Source organism: Colobus angolensis, unplaced genomic scaffold (assembly GCF_000951035.1).
Source record: "Colobus angolensis palliatus isolate OR3802 unplaced genomic scaffold, Cang.pa_1.0 Scaffold276, whole genome shotgun sequence".
NCBI lineage: Eukaryota > Metazoa > Chordata > Mammalia > Primates > Cercopithecidae > Colobus > Colobus angolensis.
Genome location: NW_012115999.1, coordinates 2,495,164 through 2,513,921, shown reverse-complemented (window position 1 = coordinate 2,513,921; position 18,758 = coordinate 2,495,164). Strand labels below are relative to the sequence as shown.

Genomic DNA, 18,758 nt, shown 5'->3' with positions numbered 1-18,758 from the left:
CCCTCTGGCTCTCGGCTCAGGTCTCCGGCCTCCCGCCCTCCGCCCCCCTCTCTGTCCCTACTCCTGTCCCCACACTCGGAGCATCCGTCCTAAGCCTCCAGCTCTCTTCTCACTCATCTTTCATTTTCTCTTCTCTTCATAGAACTACACGAAATTAATTAAGCCACCGCGCTCACTGCCCCAGCAGAAGGAGCAGCCAGCAGGAAAAGCACAGCCACCTCTACTGCCACCACTACCACCTTCTCCTCCTCTTCCTCCTCCTCTTCCTCCCTCGCTTCTCCTCCTCCTCTTCCTCCTCCCCCTCCTGCTCTCCCTCCTCCCCCTCCTCCTCTTCTCTCTCGCTTCTTCTCCTCTTCCAACAGCCAGTCCATGCAGGGTACTTCCTCTCCTCCCCGCTCCTCCAACCCTCCTTGGCCGAATGAATGAGCGCGTTTGTGCCTCCACCACCCCGCGCTCTCTTCCCCGGAGCACTCGGACCACCCCGAGGTGGTTGTTAATTGCAGTAACTTACAGAAGAAGCGTCCCGGCGCCGGGAGGTGCTTCGGGTTCTCCAGCCCCACCGCCTCCTTATCCTCTTTCTCTTTCTCCTCTTCCTGCTCGGGTTATTGTTGTGGAAGTTGTTTGGGAGTCTCATGTGCTTCTGCCGGGTCTCAGCAATGGAGGATCGCCATCTTCCCTGCCTTCCTCGGCTCCTCAGACTCGCTGCAGCTGCAGATGACCTGAGATATCCGTCTCTCTCCCTCTCCCTCTCTCTCCCTCCCTCCCTCTCCCTCTCACTCTCTCTCTCCCCTCTCTCCTTCTCTCTCCTCTCCTCCCTCTCCCTCGCGCGCTCTCTCTCTCTCCCTCCCTCTGTGTCTCTCTCTGAATAATGAGCAACCAGGGGGAGAGAGAAAGCAAGACAGAAAGAGAGAAGGAAGACAATCTTCTCCTGCCACACAAAACGCCGGAGCACCAGGGGGTGCGCGAAGCCTTTCTAATAACAACAACAACGTGCAGGAGAGAGGAAGAAAAAAAAAGAAAGAAAGAAAGAAATGAGGAAAAAGGCTAGGGGAAAAAAGAGGAAGAATTATCCAAGAGCTCGAGAAGAGCAGAAGGAGAAGCTGGAGGAGATGCTGAGGCTGCTGCTACTGTCCCCCATCCCCCCTGCTGAACCCCAGAAGGAGGCAAGGTGGTTGCAAAGTTAAGGCTGGGACATTGTCTTTGTCACTCAGAGCCAGGCCAGTGAGATGCAAGAGGAGGAGGTGGCGGCGGCAGAGGAGGAGGAGGTGGTGGTGGAGGAGGGGGAGGAAGAGGAGGAGAAGGAGGCAAAGGAGAAGGAGAAGGGGAAGAGGGAGATGAGATGAATAAAGACCTGCGGAGAAGGCGGTGCGAGGAGCGCGGCCACCGGGCCGAGGCGTGCGCGCTCGCGTCCCGGTGGCGACCGGCCGCCCTGGCCCGCAGAGGAAGCCCCCGGTGAGGACCCTGCCCGGCAGCTCATAGCGCTCCCACCGTCAGCTCTGCCCGAGGCGCCGAGCCCGGGCCCCAGAGGGTCCCTTACTTGCATCCATCTAGAGGCCAACCTTTGCAAAGAACATACATGGGGAACTGGAGGTTGCAAGTCTAAACCCAGATCAACCACGTGGGGCTTTTTAATCCCTTTCCAGCTTGCGGTGTGAGTATTTCCAGTGAAAAGCTAAAATTGTCCATTACTGGCACGTATTTTGAAGTCTTCTCTCCTGAAATAAAGGCTCATTGTGCGTTTTATTTCTTTTCTGATATGGAAGGTGGGGGGTGGAGGAGGAAAAGAGCCCATCATTCCTAGCTTCGGAACCACCACTTTCTTTTCCTAACTTGTGAAATGTTTTGACTGCGCACCAGAAGAAAAAAAAAAAAAAGCCTGCTTAAATAACTTTACACCCTCCAGCCCCGCGTTGTTTGCACTTTCTGGCTGATCATCTAAAGGCTCGGAAAGTAACAATCAGCGCTCCTAATGATAAGGTGTCATGGTGTTGAAGACACGCGAGCCAAGATGAAGCTTTCACACCTTGAATTTTTATTTAGTGTAATTTCCTCCGTATCATTCTGAACTATTTCTTTTGCAAAGGAGTGGATCCCCCTCCACCACCAGGTCGAAAGTGTCCTAAGGCTTTAATTGGACTGGGAGCGGTGGGGGGTGGGGGTGGGGGTGGGAGTTCTACAGTATCAAAAAAAAAAAAAATCAATGCAGCAAGTCAGGAGCAATTGAAGTTCAAGGGCATGGGCTGATTGTACCATTTCTACTTCTCGGATCTTGGAGTTGGACATCAACAGCCTCAGGAGAGAGAAACGCGCAGCGCGCGGGGCAGAGACCTTAATTAAAGTTTCTTTTGTCCGCGTCTGAATTGGGGGATGTTGCTGGATTCCTTTGCATTGAGGAGCGCGCATCCGGTGAAGGCGCGGTGTTAAGGATCCTGGGCAAGACTGTCCTCTTTAAATACTCGCCCTTTCTCCTCCTTCCCCCCAAGCAACAGTCCGAGAAGATATATACCTATAAATCCATACAATAAAGGAGGAGGAGACGCGCGCGGAGTTGGTTCCCATCCGATAGCGGGGCTTCATAAACAGATCTAAATCCTCATTTTCCAGGACTTTCCCGACCCTATATTCCTGAGCAGAATCTCTCACCCCGAGGCATGATTTCACCCACTTCCAGTCAACACTTCCTGCCCTTTTCTCCTCCCACTCACATTGAAAAGCTCGGGATCCCTAAAAGGGTGTTGATGGCGGGGGTGATAAATAAATAAATAAATGACACTCTACGCGTGCGGTGGAGAAGAAAGGAGGGGGAGGGAGAGGAAAGGCGAGGAGAGGGAAGAGAAGTAAAGAGAGGAGAACAAGGCGCAGAAAGGACAGAGGCGAAAGGGGAACGGGAGTCACCGAGAAGAGAAAGAAGAAAGGAGAGGAGGAGGACGCTGAGGCTGTTCCGGACTGAAATGATCCCGGCTTTGTGCGGCTTTCGGAGGACTCCCCCTTCCGAGTGCCCGGAGGGACCTAGGGAAGTCCTCCTGCCCCGAGCTCCTCCCCACCGAGACCCGGGGGGTGTCTGAGCACTGGCCGCCGCCACCCCATTAATTCCTCGTGGCAACCGGAGGAAGCGCGCCAGGTCTCCGCCGTCCCTCCACTGTCCCGGCTGATAATTTACCTCTTTGTCTTTAATAAAAAGCTGACTTTTTCTGTCAAGCTCTGCACCGGGAAAATAACAATCGTATTTCAGGTTGAAAGCTCTTATTACTGCTGGGTTTTGGAGGCTGCGATAAAATCTTCATCGACGTGAAGGTACCTTCTGGGTTGGCTTGGGTCGTAAGTCCTAAGATGGGGGCCGTCCTTCCCTGGGGGCAGGGACGTAGGGAACCAGGCGGGTGGGGAGGGAGGAAGGAGCGACGAGGTCAGAGGAAACCTTGGGTTTCCAAGGCTCCTGGGGCACCAAAGGGCTTCCCGCAGTCGGGGAATTGAGCCCTGGGGAGGAGCCTTTTGCGAGAACGTGAGCGCGCCCCAACACGCCTCAGACCTCGTAAACCCACTTGGCAAAGACCGGGGAAGCGGCTGGCGCACCGACTGCGGTGAACTCAAGAAATTAACCTGTACTGCAATTAAACGGGCTGCCGCCCTTTCACACTCACCTCGAGCGACCGAGATAGAGAGAGCTCCCGAACCGGCCGCGGGGGGACCTGGCTCCACCCTCCCGTCCCAGGAGAAGAGGACAAAAAGGGGAGATGGACTTGGAGGTGGCCCCGCCCTTCACAACGCTCCAATCCTTGGAAACCAAACCTCCTCTCCAAGCCTCCACGTCTAGAAGGGACAAAGACAGCGAGGAGATCCAGAGACCGACGGGAGAGATGGTGGCTTTCAGGCTTCTGGTGTGGGTGCATGGGGGAAAGGTACAATGGTTAAGTTTCCATCCCAAATACGGCACCACACGATGGTCTTTAGAAGACACTCGATCTTTGGTTTAGAAGCAAATTGACTTACTGAAGCTGTGAAGCGAACTATAGCAAAACTCTCTTGCTTTTTGAATGTGGGGGCGATACGAATTCAATTAATGATGCCATACACATCATCTTTTCGACTTTTTAGAAGTCACAAACGCTTTAACTCCCCAATGAAAATAATTGAAAGAGGTTAAACATAAAGGGAATGGGCTTTTCTTTTTTCTTGTTTTTATTTGGGGCAATTTTTCAAATGATTTAAAAAAAACTGTATAAAAGCTGGGTCAGTCAAGGAAAGCGCTGTGACCGAAGGTTTTCGTGAAAACCTTAGTAAACTTGGCATTTAAGTAACTGTAATTATGCTTTGCCATTAGCAGACCATTAAGATAAACAGGAGAAAGTTCACACCTCCTGCTATTTCGTTCCCTAAGAATATTCACAAAGATAATACCAGGCTAGTTGGTAGGTTCTCCATTAGGAGGGTTAATGTTTAAATTTGTTAATTAAAATACAAAAAACTTGGTTTCCTACACAGCCAACAATGTGAGGGAAGTCTCATGGGGACATCCTGACTCCTTGAAATTTACCTTTTGTTACTTTATCCTGTGGCATTATCCCCTGGAGTCATATGGGGTTTCAAGACTATTAATGTTGCAGGGAATGTGAATATGTTAGAAGTCTGGACTTTCTTCTCCCTTATCATGGGTGACTGGCATACACACTCCTCATAAAGAGAAATTATGGCTCATCAAAAGAGTGACTTTATGAGCATTAATAGAATAATAAATCTTGCACTTTTAGTTCAAGAAACAGTGAAGTCTTATAATCAGAATGACCAATGCAAATATGATCCATTCACTTGCCCAACTCTCAACAGGATACGGATAGTCTATAAATCATTTTAGTTTTTAAAACCTTAAAAAAGGAAGGCACCCAAATCTCTCAAAGGAAAGTGTTTATGGGGGGAAAGGGACTTCTAGCAAACCTGCAGGAAGAGATCATGGAAAAAGGAACAGTCGGTCCGGAAGCTGAATTAGTTAGAATTTCCACCAAAGCAAGAATGGATAGATGTTCTAATGTCGTTGTTTCAATATTTATGTTCTATCATTTAAAAAGAGAAAAGTCTTCCTGCTTCCTGAAAGCTATAAAAAAAAAATCCAATTGATAGCCCCATTTTCTAAATTCCAGCTGGAAAACTGTTCGAGTTGATGATTTTAGCAAAAGGAAGAGTAGGTGAATACAATGTGGTTTTTTAACCACATTTTACACATCTTTTAACTTGGTGGTATTTCCCTATGTAAAACTTCCTTTCTATGCAATGCAATGTAATCTTTTTACTAATTGAGTTTGTGATTTTTTAATGAGTTATCTATTTTGAGATCTTTACTCTTGTTGGAAATTACTCAGTCTTCAAAAAATTTTTCTCAAAACTTCAGACTGGATAATTGTGGACACTCCAAATATCAAAAAAGTGAAGTCACTAGCACACCTTTCTAATCTCTTCCAGAAAAATCAATATATTGTCATAAACCCATATTTAAACATATATAACTAGGTAACCTGTGTCCATGCCTAGGGAAAAGTGACTAACAGAAGACAAAGGGGGATGATTTCATGATTCTGAACAGCTCTCAAAGGAAGAGACATTGCAATAACTTATATTAAACTTACTCCATGTGAATCTTTGTAGATATGCCTTTGGATATCAAAGATATTTCGATAGTGATATTCTAAAATTCAAAAGAAAGTCTTTCTTCTATAGGTAGTAGTTAAATTTACAGTTCTATCAAACTAGTTATTGTAATATGTAATGTGTAATTTCATTTGATCATTGAGTGTTTAGCATCTGTATTATGCCATTCTCAGAACTGAGTACTAGGGATACAAAGATGAATAACTGAAATGAGTCAAATTTTTTATGCATGATCTACTTCATGAACCACTAGCTTCAATATCACATTACTTGGATATAAAACTTCAGTTTTCTTACTCAAAAGCAATACCAGGATTTGGCCTATGATGAAACTATAATTAATTTGAATATTTCTGTTCTCACAATGAAGTTATTAAGGAGTAATATTTTGTCAAAATTTTTGGAGTTCATTGTAAAGCCAATGTGTTGGCTTAACTTACAATTTAACATGAAATTCTTCCTCAAAGAGATGTTTTATTTTATTTTATTTGATGGAGTCTCACTCTGTTGCCCAAGCTGGAGTGCAGTGGTGCTATCTCGGCTCAATGTAACTTCCACCTCCCAGGTTAAAGGATTCTTCTGCCTCAGCCTCCCAAGTAGCTGGGACTACAGGCATGCACCACCACACCCAGCTAGTTTTTGTATTTTTAGTAAAGACGAGGTTTCGCTATGTTGGGCAAGATAGTCCCAAACTCCCAACCTCAAGTGATCTGTTCACGTCAGCCTCCCAAAGTGCTAGGATTACAGGTGTGAGCCACCCGGCCTAGTCAACTTCTTTAAAAGGCAAAATAACAACCTTAGATCAACTAGGGTTAGATTAACCAAATTCTGAAGACAAGACTCAAGTGAAAGATTGCTCATTTCTTGAAGCATTGCTTCCAGCAGAAAGACTAGCATTTCTAGGTTCTTGCTATTTGTTCTCTATTGAAGCTTAGAGAAAGGAAGTGACTTATTCAGGAACACACAGCTGGTAAGGAGCAGTCAGCCCTAGAATCAACACTTCAATGGTAGTTTCTCCAAAGTTATCATTCTCATATCACAGTCAAGATTTCTTCTTATTCTTTTCCTTTTTTGCGGGGGGGGAGGGGATATATTTTCATGTAACTTGGTCCTGTTATTTAATTAATATACATTTTTAAATGTCAAAAATGTTTTTAACTTCATCATAAGCAATAGTATTCACAAATCACAGATCTGATGGGCCATTTATACATTTTCAATGCATATCAAAATACATATACTATTATCAAAATTGAAAGAAAGATTTTTGCATTAAAAAATGTCTGATAGTATACTTGCTAATGGTATGCTAATGGTAAGGAGTGAGAGAGATGGGGAGGAAAGTGTTGTTACAATTTGTGTGTGTGTGTGTGTGTGTGTACAAACATGAATCACTTTTGTAATTTAAAACATTTTTAAGAAAAAAATTATGTGCCTTAGTAGTGGCTAGCATATCTCCAAATTAAGTCATCTCTTTGTATATTCTTACTAGGAAGTAAAAATTGGCACAAATCTTTTTTAGAGCAATTTAACAATATACATTTAAAGTCTTAAAATGTTCACACTTTTGTGCCCTTAATTTCTATACTTAGAATCTACCCTAAACAGAAATGAAAAAAATATATATATAAAAGAAATGCTAAAATTATCAAATATAAGTGATTAAGATAAGAGGAATAGTTATGTAGATAATAATCTATTCCCATTATGCCATATTAAGTAGCTTTATTGTTTGAGAATTTGTGCTTAAATAGACAAATGGTCCAATATTAGGTAAAAGACCTGGATACAAAATTATAATCATGAATTACTTTTTTTCAAATTGTATACCCCAAAAATCACCTTGAATGGAAATATACAGCATGTCAACAGTAAATTGACTTCTCATTATAAAAAATTTAGAAAATTTAGAACATATAGATAAGCTATATAAGTTATATAGTTATATAATGATGCATATATATATATATAAGCTATGGAGTCAGCTGCTTTGTTTGGACTGAATTATCAATTATCTTTTTAAGTATTTAAAAACACTTTTAAGTTAAGTGATAGAACCTACTTTTTATATGTCTGGTAATTGTAAATGTGTCTCAAGGAACATATTAATACTGCTAATGAAATAGTGGTACAGAAATCTTTTCACAGATATTTTTCCCTTCACAGATAATATAGGAAGAAAGTTTGAGTGGGCATTTTAAATATATTTTATATAGAAAAGAAAATTTAGGACCAAAGAGATTGAATGATTTAACCTAAGGTCATCCAATGCTGATGGTATGAAGACTAAAATCCAAGTCTCCTAATTCCTACTGTTACATTTTGAAATCTGCCATGCCACTACAGTTCAAAAATATTACCAAATATTAGCAAAAGAAAATTACTAATGGCCAATATGAAAAAAGTTCAACATAGCATTTATATTGTATTAATTATCGTAAGTAATCTAGATTTAAAGTATATCAGAAAAGGCATATAGATTATATGCAAATATTATGCCATATTGTATAAGAGACTTGAGCATCCATGGGGGTCCTGGAACTGATATCCTTTGGATACCAAAGGATGACTATATACTGAATGTTTGTGAGTGTGTGTGTATTTCCCAGTTGTTAAGAGCGTATATAATTCCCAGTTGTTGAGAATATGAAAAAATAGGCCCTATAATTCTCTATTAGTGAGAATGGAACTATGAAAAGTTTTATTCTTTCCGGATATATTAAAAGTCTTTTATCCAGGAATTTAACTTTTGGAAATTGATTTAAAGCAATATTCATGACTGTCATCAAAATTTTATGTATAAAGAGATTCACTGTAGCATCAATACCTAACAGCAAGTGATCAAAGAAATTATATTATGTGGTAGAAAGTTGTATAGCTATCAAATTCTGTAGGAAATGTCAAATGACACTGAAATATTTACATGATTTTTTGATAACCAAAAAAACAGATTTCAAAACAATGTACATAGTAGTATCCCATATTTGTGTGTGTGTGTGTGTAGCTAGGCATTGAAAAATAATCAGACAAGTATAATCAAAATGTTAATAGTAGTTTTTTCCAGATAATGTCATTTTTTTCTAGCAATGTAATTATGTATACATTATATATTTTTTTTCACTCTGGCTTTTCAGATTTTTAAGCTTTTCTACAATGAATATATCTCTTTTGCAATTAGGAAAAGTGTAGAGCTTGCAAATAAATTTTGCCGGCCCAAAATTTCTTCCATATCATAAGACTGGCCAAATCAAATGTTTTTCTAATGTATAATATTAATTCTGAGGTTTTTAAAATCATTATTTAAACACACACATACACCCCTTGAAATTCTTGGTGACATATCCATTTGATTTCCCAAACAGCCTTGACTCAGGGTTCAGGGCATCCAGTATGCAGTATGCTAGTACAAAGTTGACTTTGCATCTGCAAACTACCAGCCCGTGACCGCACCCTTGTAGATTTCATGTTATTTGCCCTTTCACCATAACATGAAATCTACACATACTCTCTTGTCCACTAGGGTGTGGTTTGGTTTCTCAGCACATTACTAATAACAGTGTTTCACAAAAGTTACTCATTGGTTATGTTTTTTAAAGTATCTAGAAGGCAGAACAGGTTTATTTTTAGTATCTTTCTGATGTTTATTCTGAAAATTTGCTCATTCCAAACAACAGGTTTTATGTGAACATTTATTGACTTAATGTTTAGAACAAAGATGAAACCAAATCTAGCACTGAACACCTCCTCACTGGTTTCCACCTCCTGCTTTTGCTAGTGATGACCTTGGACAAGTGTCTTAATGACTCCATGCATCAGTTTCTACATCTGTAAAAGAGGAATAAATTAAATACTGATAGGATACTATGAAGATTGAATAACATGTATATAAAGTATATGGGAGTCTGTGTCTGTAAGCTGATATGCTCTAAATCCTTAAACCTTTACTGTGAGGCAGCATAGATGAAGCAAGAGCTCTAATTTTGGAATCAAGAGATGTGTCTAGTCTAGAAAATCAAAACCATAATATGTGCCCATGATTTTAGAAAAACAAGCCATTACTATTTAAATAAATAAAGCAACAACAATAATTTAAAAATTTAAAACCCTAAACATAATGAATGGTATCTCAATTCTGCTATTGCTGTTGATTTGCTGCTTATTAATTCATTTTGTCTTTTGCAAGAACTAATCAACCAGTTATGTGAGAGTAGAGCAAACGCTATTATTTTTAAGTGTAAGAGAAAAACCTAAAATCAAGGAAGCTTTGTTTGCTGATATCTCAAATACAAGAAACAGTTCAGTATGCTTAGAAAAATCAATATTTTGTAGGAATTGTTATAATAAATATAAATAAATAAACTACAGCAAATAGGAAACATTTTATTTCACTTCATTTTTTTCTATTAATTGCACAGACCACCACTGTTCCTTGGTCTAGCTTCTAGTCAGCAGCATTCTGCTGGAGCACAATTGGAAAACCACTGATCTATTCCAGATGAGAAAATCATCTCAAGGAAAAGTGATTTGCCCAGGGTTACATACCAAGTTATTGAAGAAACTAAGATCCAGACTTACTCAATCCCTCTTCATGGCTATTTCCATTACATCCAATTTGCCTATCCTAGCAAAAGAGATTTCCTTGAGCTGGTATTGAACCAAAAGTTCAGTTATCTTCTTTCCTTCCTTTCTCACTCCTTCTTTAACTTTCTCCCTCTGTCCCTCTCTGGCTTTTTCCTCCCTCCATTCTTAACTTCCTTCCTAAGGTTTCTCAAAAATGAAAACCTGTACTTTATGTGACAAATGATAATTAACTGCTTAGTCAATCAATAAATAATTTTTATGTTTTCTCTAAATTATTTTGATAACTTTCAGTTCATTTGATTTTCTTTTCTAATTTCAGAAGATTAGTGGAATAGCTAATTGTGTTCTCTATATATCAATATCTTCTGTTCTTTGGGAGTATTTGGAGTTATCCTTTACCTTTTTTTTTCATTTTTCATTCTAAAATAATTTTTATAGGCTTAGGATCAGGAAATAAAAAAGACAAAAGAAGTATATGATTTTTCACCTGGAAAAATATAATTGTTTTATTTCACATATAAATATAAATGGAAAATATAGCACTATTCTGCATTATGAGGGATCATATTAAATAAAAAGTGTTTCTTCTGGTTCTTTTGCATTTACTTTCTAACATGGAACACTCACAAAGGAATTATTTCTATTATTCAAAAAGAAGGACAGTCAATGTTTTCATTTGCCGTATGATGAAACACAGAATTTGAAAGTAGTTGGGACTTTCTAAATGTTATAGACAAGAGATTATAGGATCATGTGGTAATCAAATTAACTTTGTGCATACTAGAATTGAGTGGTGAAGCAACTGACATGGAGAAAGAACAGCAATAGTGATCTTTATTACAGTTTCCCTTGACTATAGCCTGTAGCTAGCATCTGTCCCATTCACTTAGGAGATGGCAAAATGCAAGACAGCCCCAGCTAACTGTCACCTGAACAACTCAGGAATATAACCCCTCATCAGGCAGAGGGATGTAGTGTTTGTAAGAGATGGTGCACAGATTGTGTTTGGAGGCTGGGGAAAGCCCTCACGTACTATATCAGTAACAGGAATCTCAAACATCTGCAAATGATCCTCACAAAGCATTTCCACATACATTTCAAAAACTATTCTCACAACAACTTGCGACATGAAGATTATTTCCTCTGTTTTGTATTTGGAGAAACCAAGGCTCAAAGTGGTTCACTGACTTTCCCAAGATCATTCAACTAGCACTGGGATTTGAACTCAGAACTTCTGATTCCAGGTAGCACCCACCACCTTTCCTCATTGTTAAGTATTAAACTCCTGATATAGCATGGTAATATGTCTTTTGCATTTATGCATGTATATGCATATATGTATATATACTTTTTTTATTATGTAATATATATTATAGAAAATTTAGCAAACACAGAAAAGTCTGAAAGAAAGAAAAATATTTAGCCCTCAAACACAGAGGGAACTGTTACTCTTTCCTCTGTACTTCTCCCTTGTGATTTGACAGCTTATGTCCTTTGCTTGTTATTATTATTATTATTATTTTTTTGAAACAGAATTTCACTCTTGTCGCCCATGCTGAAGTGCAATGGCGCAATCTTGGCTCACTGCATCCTCCGCCTCCCAGGTTCAAGCGATTCTCCTGGTTCAGATTCCTAAGTAGCTGGGGTTACAGGCGCCCACTACCAGGCCAGACTAATTTTTTTGTATTTTTAGTAGAGACAGGGTTTCACCATATTGGCCAGGCTGGTCTTGAACTCCTGACTTCAGGTGATCCTCCCTCCTTGGCCTCCCAAAGTGCTGGGATTACAGGCATGGGCCACCACGTCCGGCCCCCTTTGCTTTTTTTTTTATTGGTATGATGTGTGAGTGTCACACTGACTTATGATGTTAATTTGTAGATTAAGAATTTTAGCCCCTTATGTAATAAAATATTTTTCTTAGTTTTAAATTTTGCTTTTAACTTAATAATGTTTTTTGATATATGGAAGTTAATTTTTGATATATGGAAGTTAAAGTTAAGTTTAAGTTTACCAATCATTTTCCTTACGCTTTCTACCATGAGTATAATATTAGGAAAGCCTTCAGAAACCCCAGTAAAAACAACTATTCATTAACTTGATTTTTAATCAGTTTCAGGAATTTTATCTTCATATTTAACTTTACAATCTGTGTAGAATTTATTTCAACCTATGATATGAGGTAGAGATCAAACATAGTTGCTTTCCAAATTATTAGCTAATTGTCACAGCATCATTTAAAAAAACCTTTTACACACTTAACTGAAATGTTATTTTATTACACACTAAAATTTGATATATCATAAGATATGTTTCTAGACTATCCATTTCTTTCCATTTATCTGTTTGTCCACATTAGCAAGTGTGTGTCAGTTTTATTTTTATTTACTTTAAACTGAAAAAGATCACAATATTAAATATTGCTTAGATTTTATTAAATATTTGAGCAAAACTTCCATGTATGTGCATATATATGTATGTATATATATATAAAAATTAACTTCTCAGTCTGAATTCTGTCAGCATGTACACAAGTTTAGCTCATGACCCAAAACAGTGGTGTTTACAAAATTGCAGATACATTAGTGGGTTACAAATCCATTTAAAGCTTTACGTGAGCTTTTTTCTTAATATACAGTTGGCCCTTGAAAAACTCAGGGGTTAGGAGCACCAAAACCCCACCACCCTGTCTCCTGCCACAGTCAAAAATTGGTAGATAACTTTTGACTCCCTGGAAGCTTAAGTACTAATAGCCTACTGTTGACTGGAAACCTTACCGATAACAAACAGTTAACACATATTTTGTATGTTATATGTATAATATATACTGTATTCTTACAATAAAGTAAGCTAGAGAAAATAAAATATTATTAAGAAAAAACCATAAGGAAGAGAGACTGTATTTACGATTTATTAAGTGGAAGTGAATCTTCGTAAAGCTCTTCATCCTCGTGTCTTTACATTCAGTAGGCTAAGGAGGAGGGGGAAGAGAAGTTGGTCTTGCTATCTCAGAGGTGGCATACGTGGACCAAAAGCTGTGTGTGAGTGGACCTGTGCAAACTCATGTTGTTCAAGAGTGAACTGCATTTAGATTCAGGATTCTGAGTTCAATATCTTATACTACTGATCACTGTTAGATATTGTTTCAGCTCACTGAGAAAGCAGTGGCTTTAAAACTCATGAAAGAAAACAGGAACAAGAAAATTCAAGTAGTAAAAGAAAAGAAAAAAATAAACAAGATTATATAATAGAAAACATGACACAATGTCAGAAATAAGAATAAGATGTCAGAAATAAAACTATTTGGTTAATATGTTTATGTCCATTTTCAGAATAAATGTTAATAGATAACTTCTTATTTTCTTATGGAGATATAGAAACTCATACTGTTACACCCAATAGATAACCACACACTTTAATCAAGTTTATTAAATGGGTTGTTTAATTCAATATATATTTTTCTTTTTTTTGTCTGGGAGTCACAGAATCTGTCAGTTTCTGAAGGAGATACGTGAAATAAGATAGTCTGAGAAATGGAAAATGCAAACAGCTCTTTAAATACATCATAAATAAAACTAAATGATAAAAAATGTTTGAAATAAAATAGACTAACCAGAAATCAGGTAAATATTATACAAAAGAAAGCAGAAAATATAGTAATATCAGGCAAAATAAAATCCAAGGTAAAAAACACAAATGAAAAGGAAGGAAGTTTTAATTATTTATTTAATTTATTCCTCCTATCACAGGGGAATAATTATATAGCTTCTTAATATGTGAAGTGTAATGTGTTATATATAGAAGGAAAAACTGACAAAAACTACAATGATCATTGTAGATTTTTAACATGCCTCACCAAAAAATGACAAATTAAATGATCCTCAAATACAAAGTTATAGAGGAGGTAAATGATACATTCATTAAACTTGATTAAATGGAGGTATGTATAGAACTGTGTGTCTGATATTCTTTTCTGGTACGCTTGGAACATTTTTTTAAATGGCCAGTTATTTAGTCACACATCAAAAGTTCTCCAAGTTCAATAAACATCCAAAATAGATCACAAACATAATGCAATAAAACTATAAACTTAAAGGACACAAAACACAAAATACTAAAAAACTTTTAAAAACCTCTCACAATAACCCTTAATTGGAAAGAATGCCAAGCCAAAATTGCAGCCTTTTTAAGTAAAAACAACAGTGAGAATACTACTACATATCAAAACCTATGTGATGTGACCCAGTTGTAGTCACGTAAAAATTAATATCCTTAACTTTATTATTTAGAAAATAGAAAATGTCGAAAATATACAACCACTTTCAAATAAAGGAGCTAAAATTACACACAAATTTTAAGTAGAAAGTATTGAGTTTTAGAAACAAAATTCTAAGGCCGGGCGCGGTGGCTCAAGCCTGTAATCCCAGCGCTTTGGGAGGCCGAGACGGGCGGATCACGAGGTCAGGAGATCGAGACCATCCTGGCTAACACGGTGAAACCCCGTCTCTACTAAAAAAAAAAAATACAAAAAACTAGCCGGGCGAGGCGGCGGGCGCCTGTAGTCCCAGCTACTCGGGAGGCTGAGGCAGGAGAATGGCATAAACCCGGGAGGCGGAGCTTGCAGTGAGCCGAGATCGCGCCACTGCACTCCAGCCTGGGTGACAGAGCGAGACTCTGTCTCAAAAAATAAAAATAAAAAAAAAGAAACAAAATTCTATGAAAATGAACAAGTAAACTTTATCAATTAAACTATCAACTGAAAATCAGGTAAGTCTGATGCTGAAAGAAGAAAACACAAATATATAACATTAAACTAAGAATACAGACATAACTACACAGAGGAGATTAAAAAGTTATGAGACTGTTGTATCAATGAATTTAGAAATATTCGATAAAAAGAATAATTTTTTAAAAGTCCACCTAATGATGAAAATTGTCTTAAGAGGAAGAAGAAAAAAAAATCATTTTTTATAGAATAAAAGAAAACATCCCCTAACCTTCACACCAGAAATGCTAGGTAGATTCCAGTACACCTTACAGAAACAAATAATACACATTCAAATACACAGAAACAAATAATACATATATAATACATATTCCTGTGTATATGTATATATATTAAACCTCTTACAATAACCCTTAGGTAAAAAGAATACCAAGCCAAAATTACAGCCTTTTAAAGTAAAAACAACAGTGAGAATACTACATATCAAAACCTATGTGATGTCACCCAGTTGTAGTCATGTACAAATTAATATCTTTAAATTTATATATATACACACTCAGATGTTATATATATGTATATATATTCACTCTTTTTATTATAAAAGTAATGAATGCTTATTGGAAAATCTAAGAGTACAGAAAGCCTAGACATTAAAGTAAAAGTCCTATACTGTTTAAAGGTTTTGTGCTCATTCTTTGTGTCTAGTATTATTCTGTCATCTCACCATCCAACAAAGCAAATCAAAGGCATAAACAACTTTATAGCAATATTGCTCGTAAATATGCACTTGAAACTCCTGTATAAAATATTTTATATAAAAATCTAATGTTGTATGAAAGAAATGATTCTTCATGAATATATAAGGTTATCCCAGAAAAGTAAGAATGCTCAAAACCAGAAAATCTATTGATGTTCCTTATTATATTAATTTAACGCAGTAGACTTACCATGTGATCATCTTGATAGATGCCAAATAAGTAGTTGATATAATATTTATTTCTGACTTAAGAAAAAACAGCATAAAGCAAAAGTAAATTTTTAGTAATCTAGGACTAGAAGAACGCTTCTTTTATTATCAGAGTATCAACCAGAAATTTATAGCGAGAAACTTACTACTGAAATACTACAGGCATTCCTATTTAGGTCAGGAATTAAAAAGGGGAATACCTGCTACTTACTGGTAGAATTCAACACTTCACTGAGATCCCAGCCTTTTAGGTAATGCAAGAAATAGTAAGAAGTATCAGAAAGATCAAAACCAAAATTCATTATTTGCAAATGCAAAATCGAAACTCTGAAACAATTCTCTAAAAAATTAGAGTTTGGTAAGGAAGCTGAATACAAGGAATATACATAAAAATCAACAATTTTTCCCTATGTTAGTAATATCTAAATAGGTTTGGATGCATTTAGCTGTAGTTAGAGAAACTGAATTAAGTGAAGTTTAAACCTTGTTTCCTTAAAAGGAAATCTGGAGAAAGGCAGTTTGTCTACATGTTCAGTGGCTCTGTAGTATCTTCAAAGACTTCAGCAGTTTCCATATTTCTATCCCATCGTTGCAACTCCTTGCCTTTTTGTCTTCATATTTGTAGCCTCATGGCTACATTATGGCTATTCCAAACAGATATAATGTCTGCTCATCAGCACTGAAAGTAGGAAGAAAGAATGGGGATAGGAGCAAAGGGGCTTTCCTTGCACCAAGCAGGAAAATTTATCAGAATTTCCCTTATTACACATTTTGTAAAGGTAGGTGGCAAGTGTAGTAGGAAAAGTGAATACAAAGGAAATTATGCAATCATTTGGATTGCTATATGACTGGCTTACACCAATCATGATTCATCCTCTGGGAATGGGCACATTGCTACTTCCAAACAAAATCAGAATTCTGTTAGAAAGAGAAGTGGTCAGAGGGCTTCTTGGTAGATGACTCTCAGTATATGCCACTATACGAATTATGACGCAGGTATGAGATATATACCAAAAAATCAACAGAGAGATAAAATCCCATTTACTCAACTGACAATTTTTCAAAACCCATAAAATATCTAGAATAAACAATAAAGTATGCAAGACCTGTATAATTATATTTCTAAAATTTACCAAAAGACAATAAACCATGAAAAATGGAGAGACACATCATGTTCCCATATGAAAAGCCTCAATATGGTAAAGTGTTGATTCCCCATATAATTATCTACAAATCCATAGCAGTCCTAATCAAAATGACATTTTTTATTACCTTAATAAGTGATCCCAAAATTTATCTGTAGAAGGAAATGAACATTTAGAAAAATAAAACTACTGTGTAGACTAACTCCCCATCAGATGTTATAAAGATATAGTGATCAAAACAATGTGGTATTGGCACGAGAACAGAATACAATAGCAGAACAGAGAATGGGGCACAATACAGAGTACAAAGTCCAAACGCAGACTATGTACATAAAAGGATCAGTGTGCAGTCTACAAAATAAATTCTATAGGTGAAGAAAGTTAGACAAATGACTGAGCTGAAGAAAATGTTTACATTGTGTATAAGAAGGATAAATGTTATTTGCAAAGAGTTCCAATAATTTGTTTAGAAAAATTAAATCTACATTTTAAAAAACAGGCATAGGGCATCATCAAGCAGTTGATAGAAGACATACCAAATGAGCAAAACACATATTAAAGAAGGCACTATTGGCCAGGCGTGGTTGCTCATACCTGTAATGCCAGCACTTTGGGAGGCCAAGGTGGGCAGATCCCTTGAGCTCAAGATTTAAGCCCAGCCTAGGCAACACAGTGAAATCCCATCTCTACTAAAAACACAAAAATTCACCAGGTGTAGTGGCACGCACCTGTGGTCCCAGCTACTCTGGAAGCTGAGGTGGGAGGATAACCTGAGTCCAGGAGGTCAAAGCTGCAGTGAGCTGTGATCACACCACTGTACTCCAGCCTAGGCAAGAGAGTGACACCCTGGTCTCAAAAAAAAAAAAAAAAAAAAAAACAAAAAGACACTGTATCTTTACGTACTACGTCTTTCTATCATTATTATTGTATTTATATTTTGTTACGTTTATATATGTTATATAAGTGTGTAAATGCATAGAACAGTATCTAACAGGAAGTTTTTGCAGATCTTTTTTATAGGTTGGAGGATGGAAGGCGGTTGAAAGGGGTGAAGAAACATTACCTATAAAAGGAAGTTTTAATATTTTGGTCTATATATTTCTAACTGCTCAAAATTTTCAAAATAAGCATATATCATGTTGCTTTTACAATTAAAAATACTTGTAAAGGAATCGTTTAGCATTTGGATTAGTCAGACTAAGGTTCAAATCCTATATATAACCACCCAATGGCAGTGTGACTTGAGTATTTTTAAGTTCTCAGACACTATATTTTTTGGTCAACAAACTAAGCCAAACATTACTTACTTCATCGATGTGTTAACAGACCCAACGGAATTATTATTATTATTATTATTACTATTATTATTTTGAGACAGAGTCTTGCTCTGTCACCTAGGCTGGAGTGCAGCGGCGCCATATTGGCTCACTGGAAGCTCTGCCTTCCCGGTTCTCGCCATTCTCCCGCCTCAGCCTCCCGAGTAGCTGGGTCTACAGGCGCCTGCCACCATGCCCGGTTAATTTTTTGTATTTTTAGTACAAAATACTAGATGGTGCTTCACCGTACTAGCCAGGATGGTCTCGATCTCCTGACGTCGTGATTTGCCCGCCTCGGCCTTCCAAAGTGCTAGGATTACTGGCATGAGCCACCGCGCCTGGCCCCGAATCGAATTATTATGAAAAACACCTGGCTCAGCCGGGCGCGG

At 37.9% G+C, this 18,758-nt stretch overlaps 2 protein-coding genes across 2 annotated transcripts in view; one reads left to right on the top strand and one right to left on the bottom strand.

The window, feature by feature from the left end:
* ZNF462 (zinc finger protein 462) overlaps positions 1-770 on the bottom strand; it is a 154,539-nt gene extending 153,769 nt beyond the window's left edge. Inside the window, exon 1 of the mRNA XM_011948242.1 lies at positions 512-770. The gene's annotated coding sequence lies outside the window, so the exon portion shown is untranslated. The remainder of the gene's footprint in view (positions 1-511) is intronic.
* A 2,109-nt stretch (positions 771-2,879) lies between these two features.
* On the top strand, positions 2,880-4,278 carry LOC105516152. The gene is given in 4 exon segments (XM_011948241.1): positions 2,880-3,375; positions 3,377-3,742; positions 3,744-3,851; positions 3,853-4,278. Coding segments are annotated over 4 exon segments (576 nt in total). The 5' UTR covers positions 2,880-3,330; the 3' UTR covers positions 3,910-4,278.
* Positions 4,279-18,758: the final 14,480 nt, after the last annotated feature.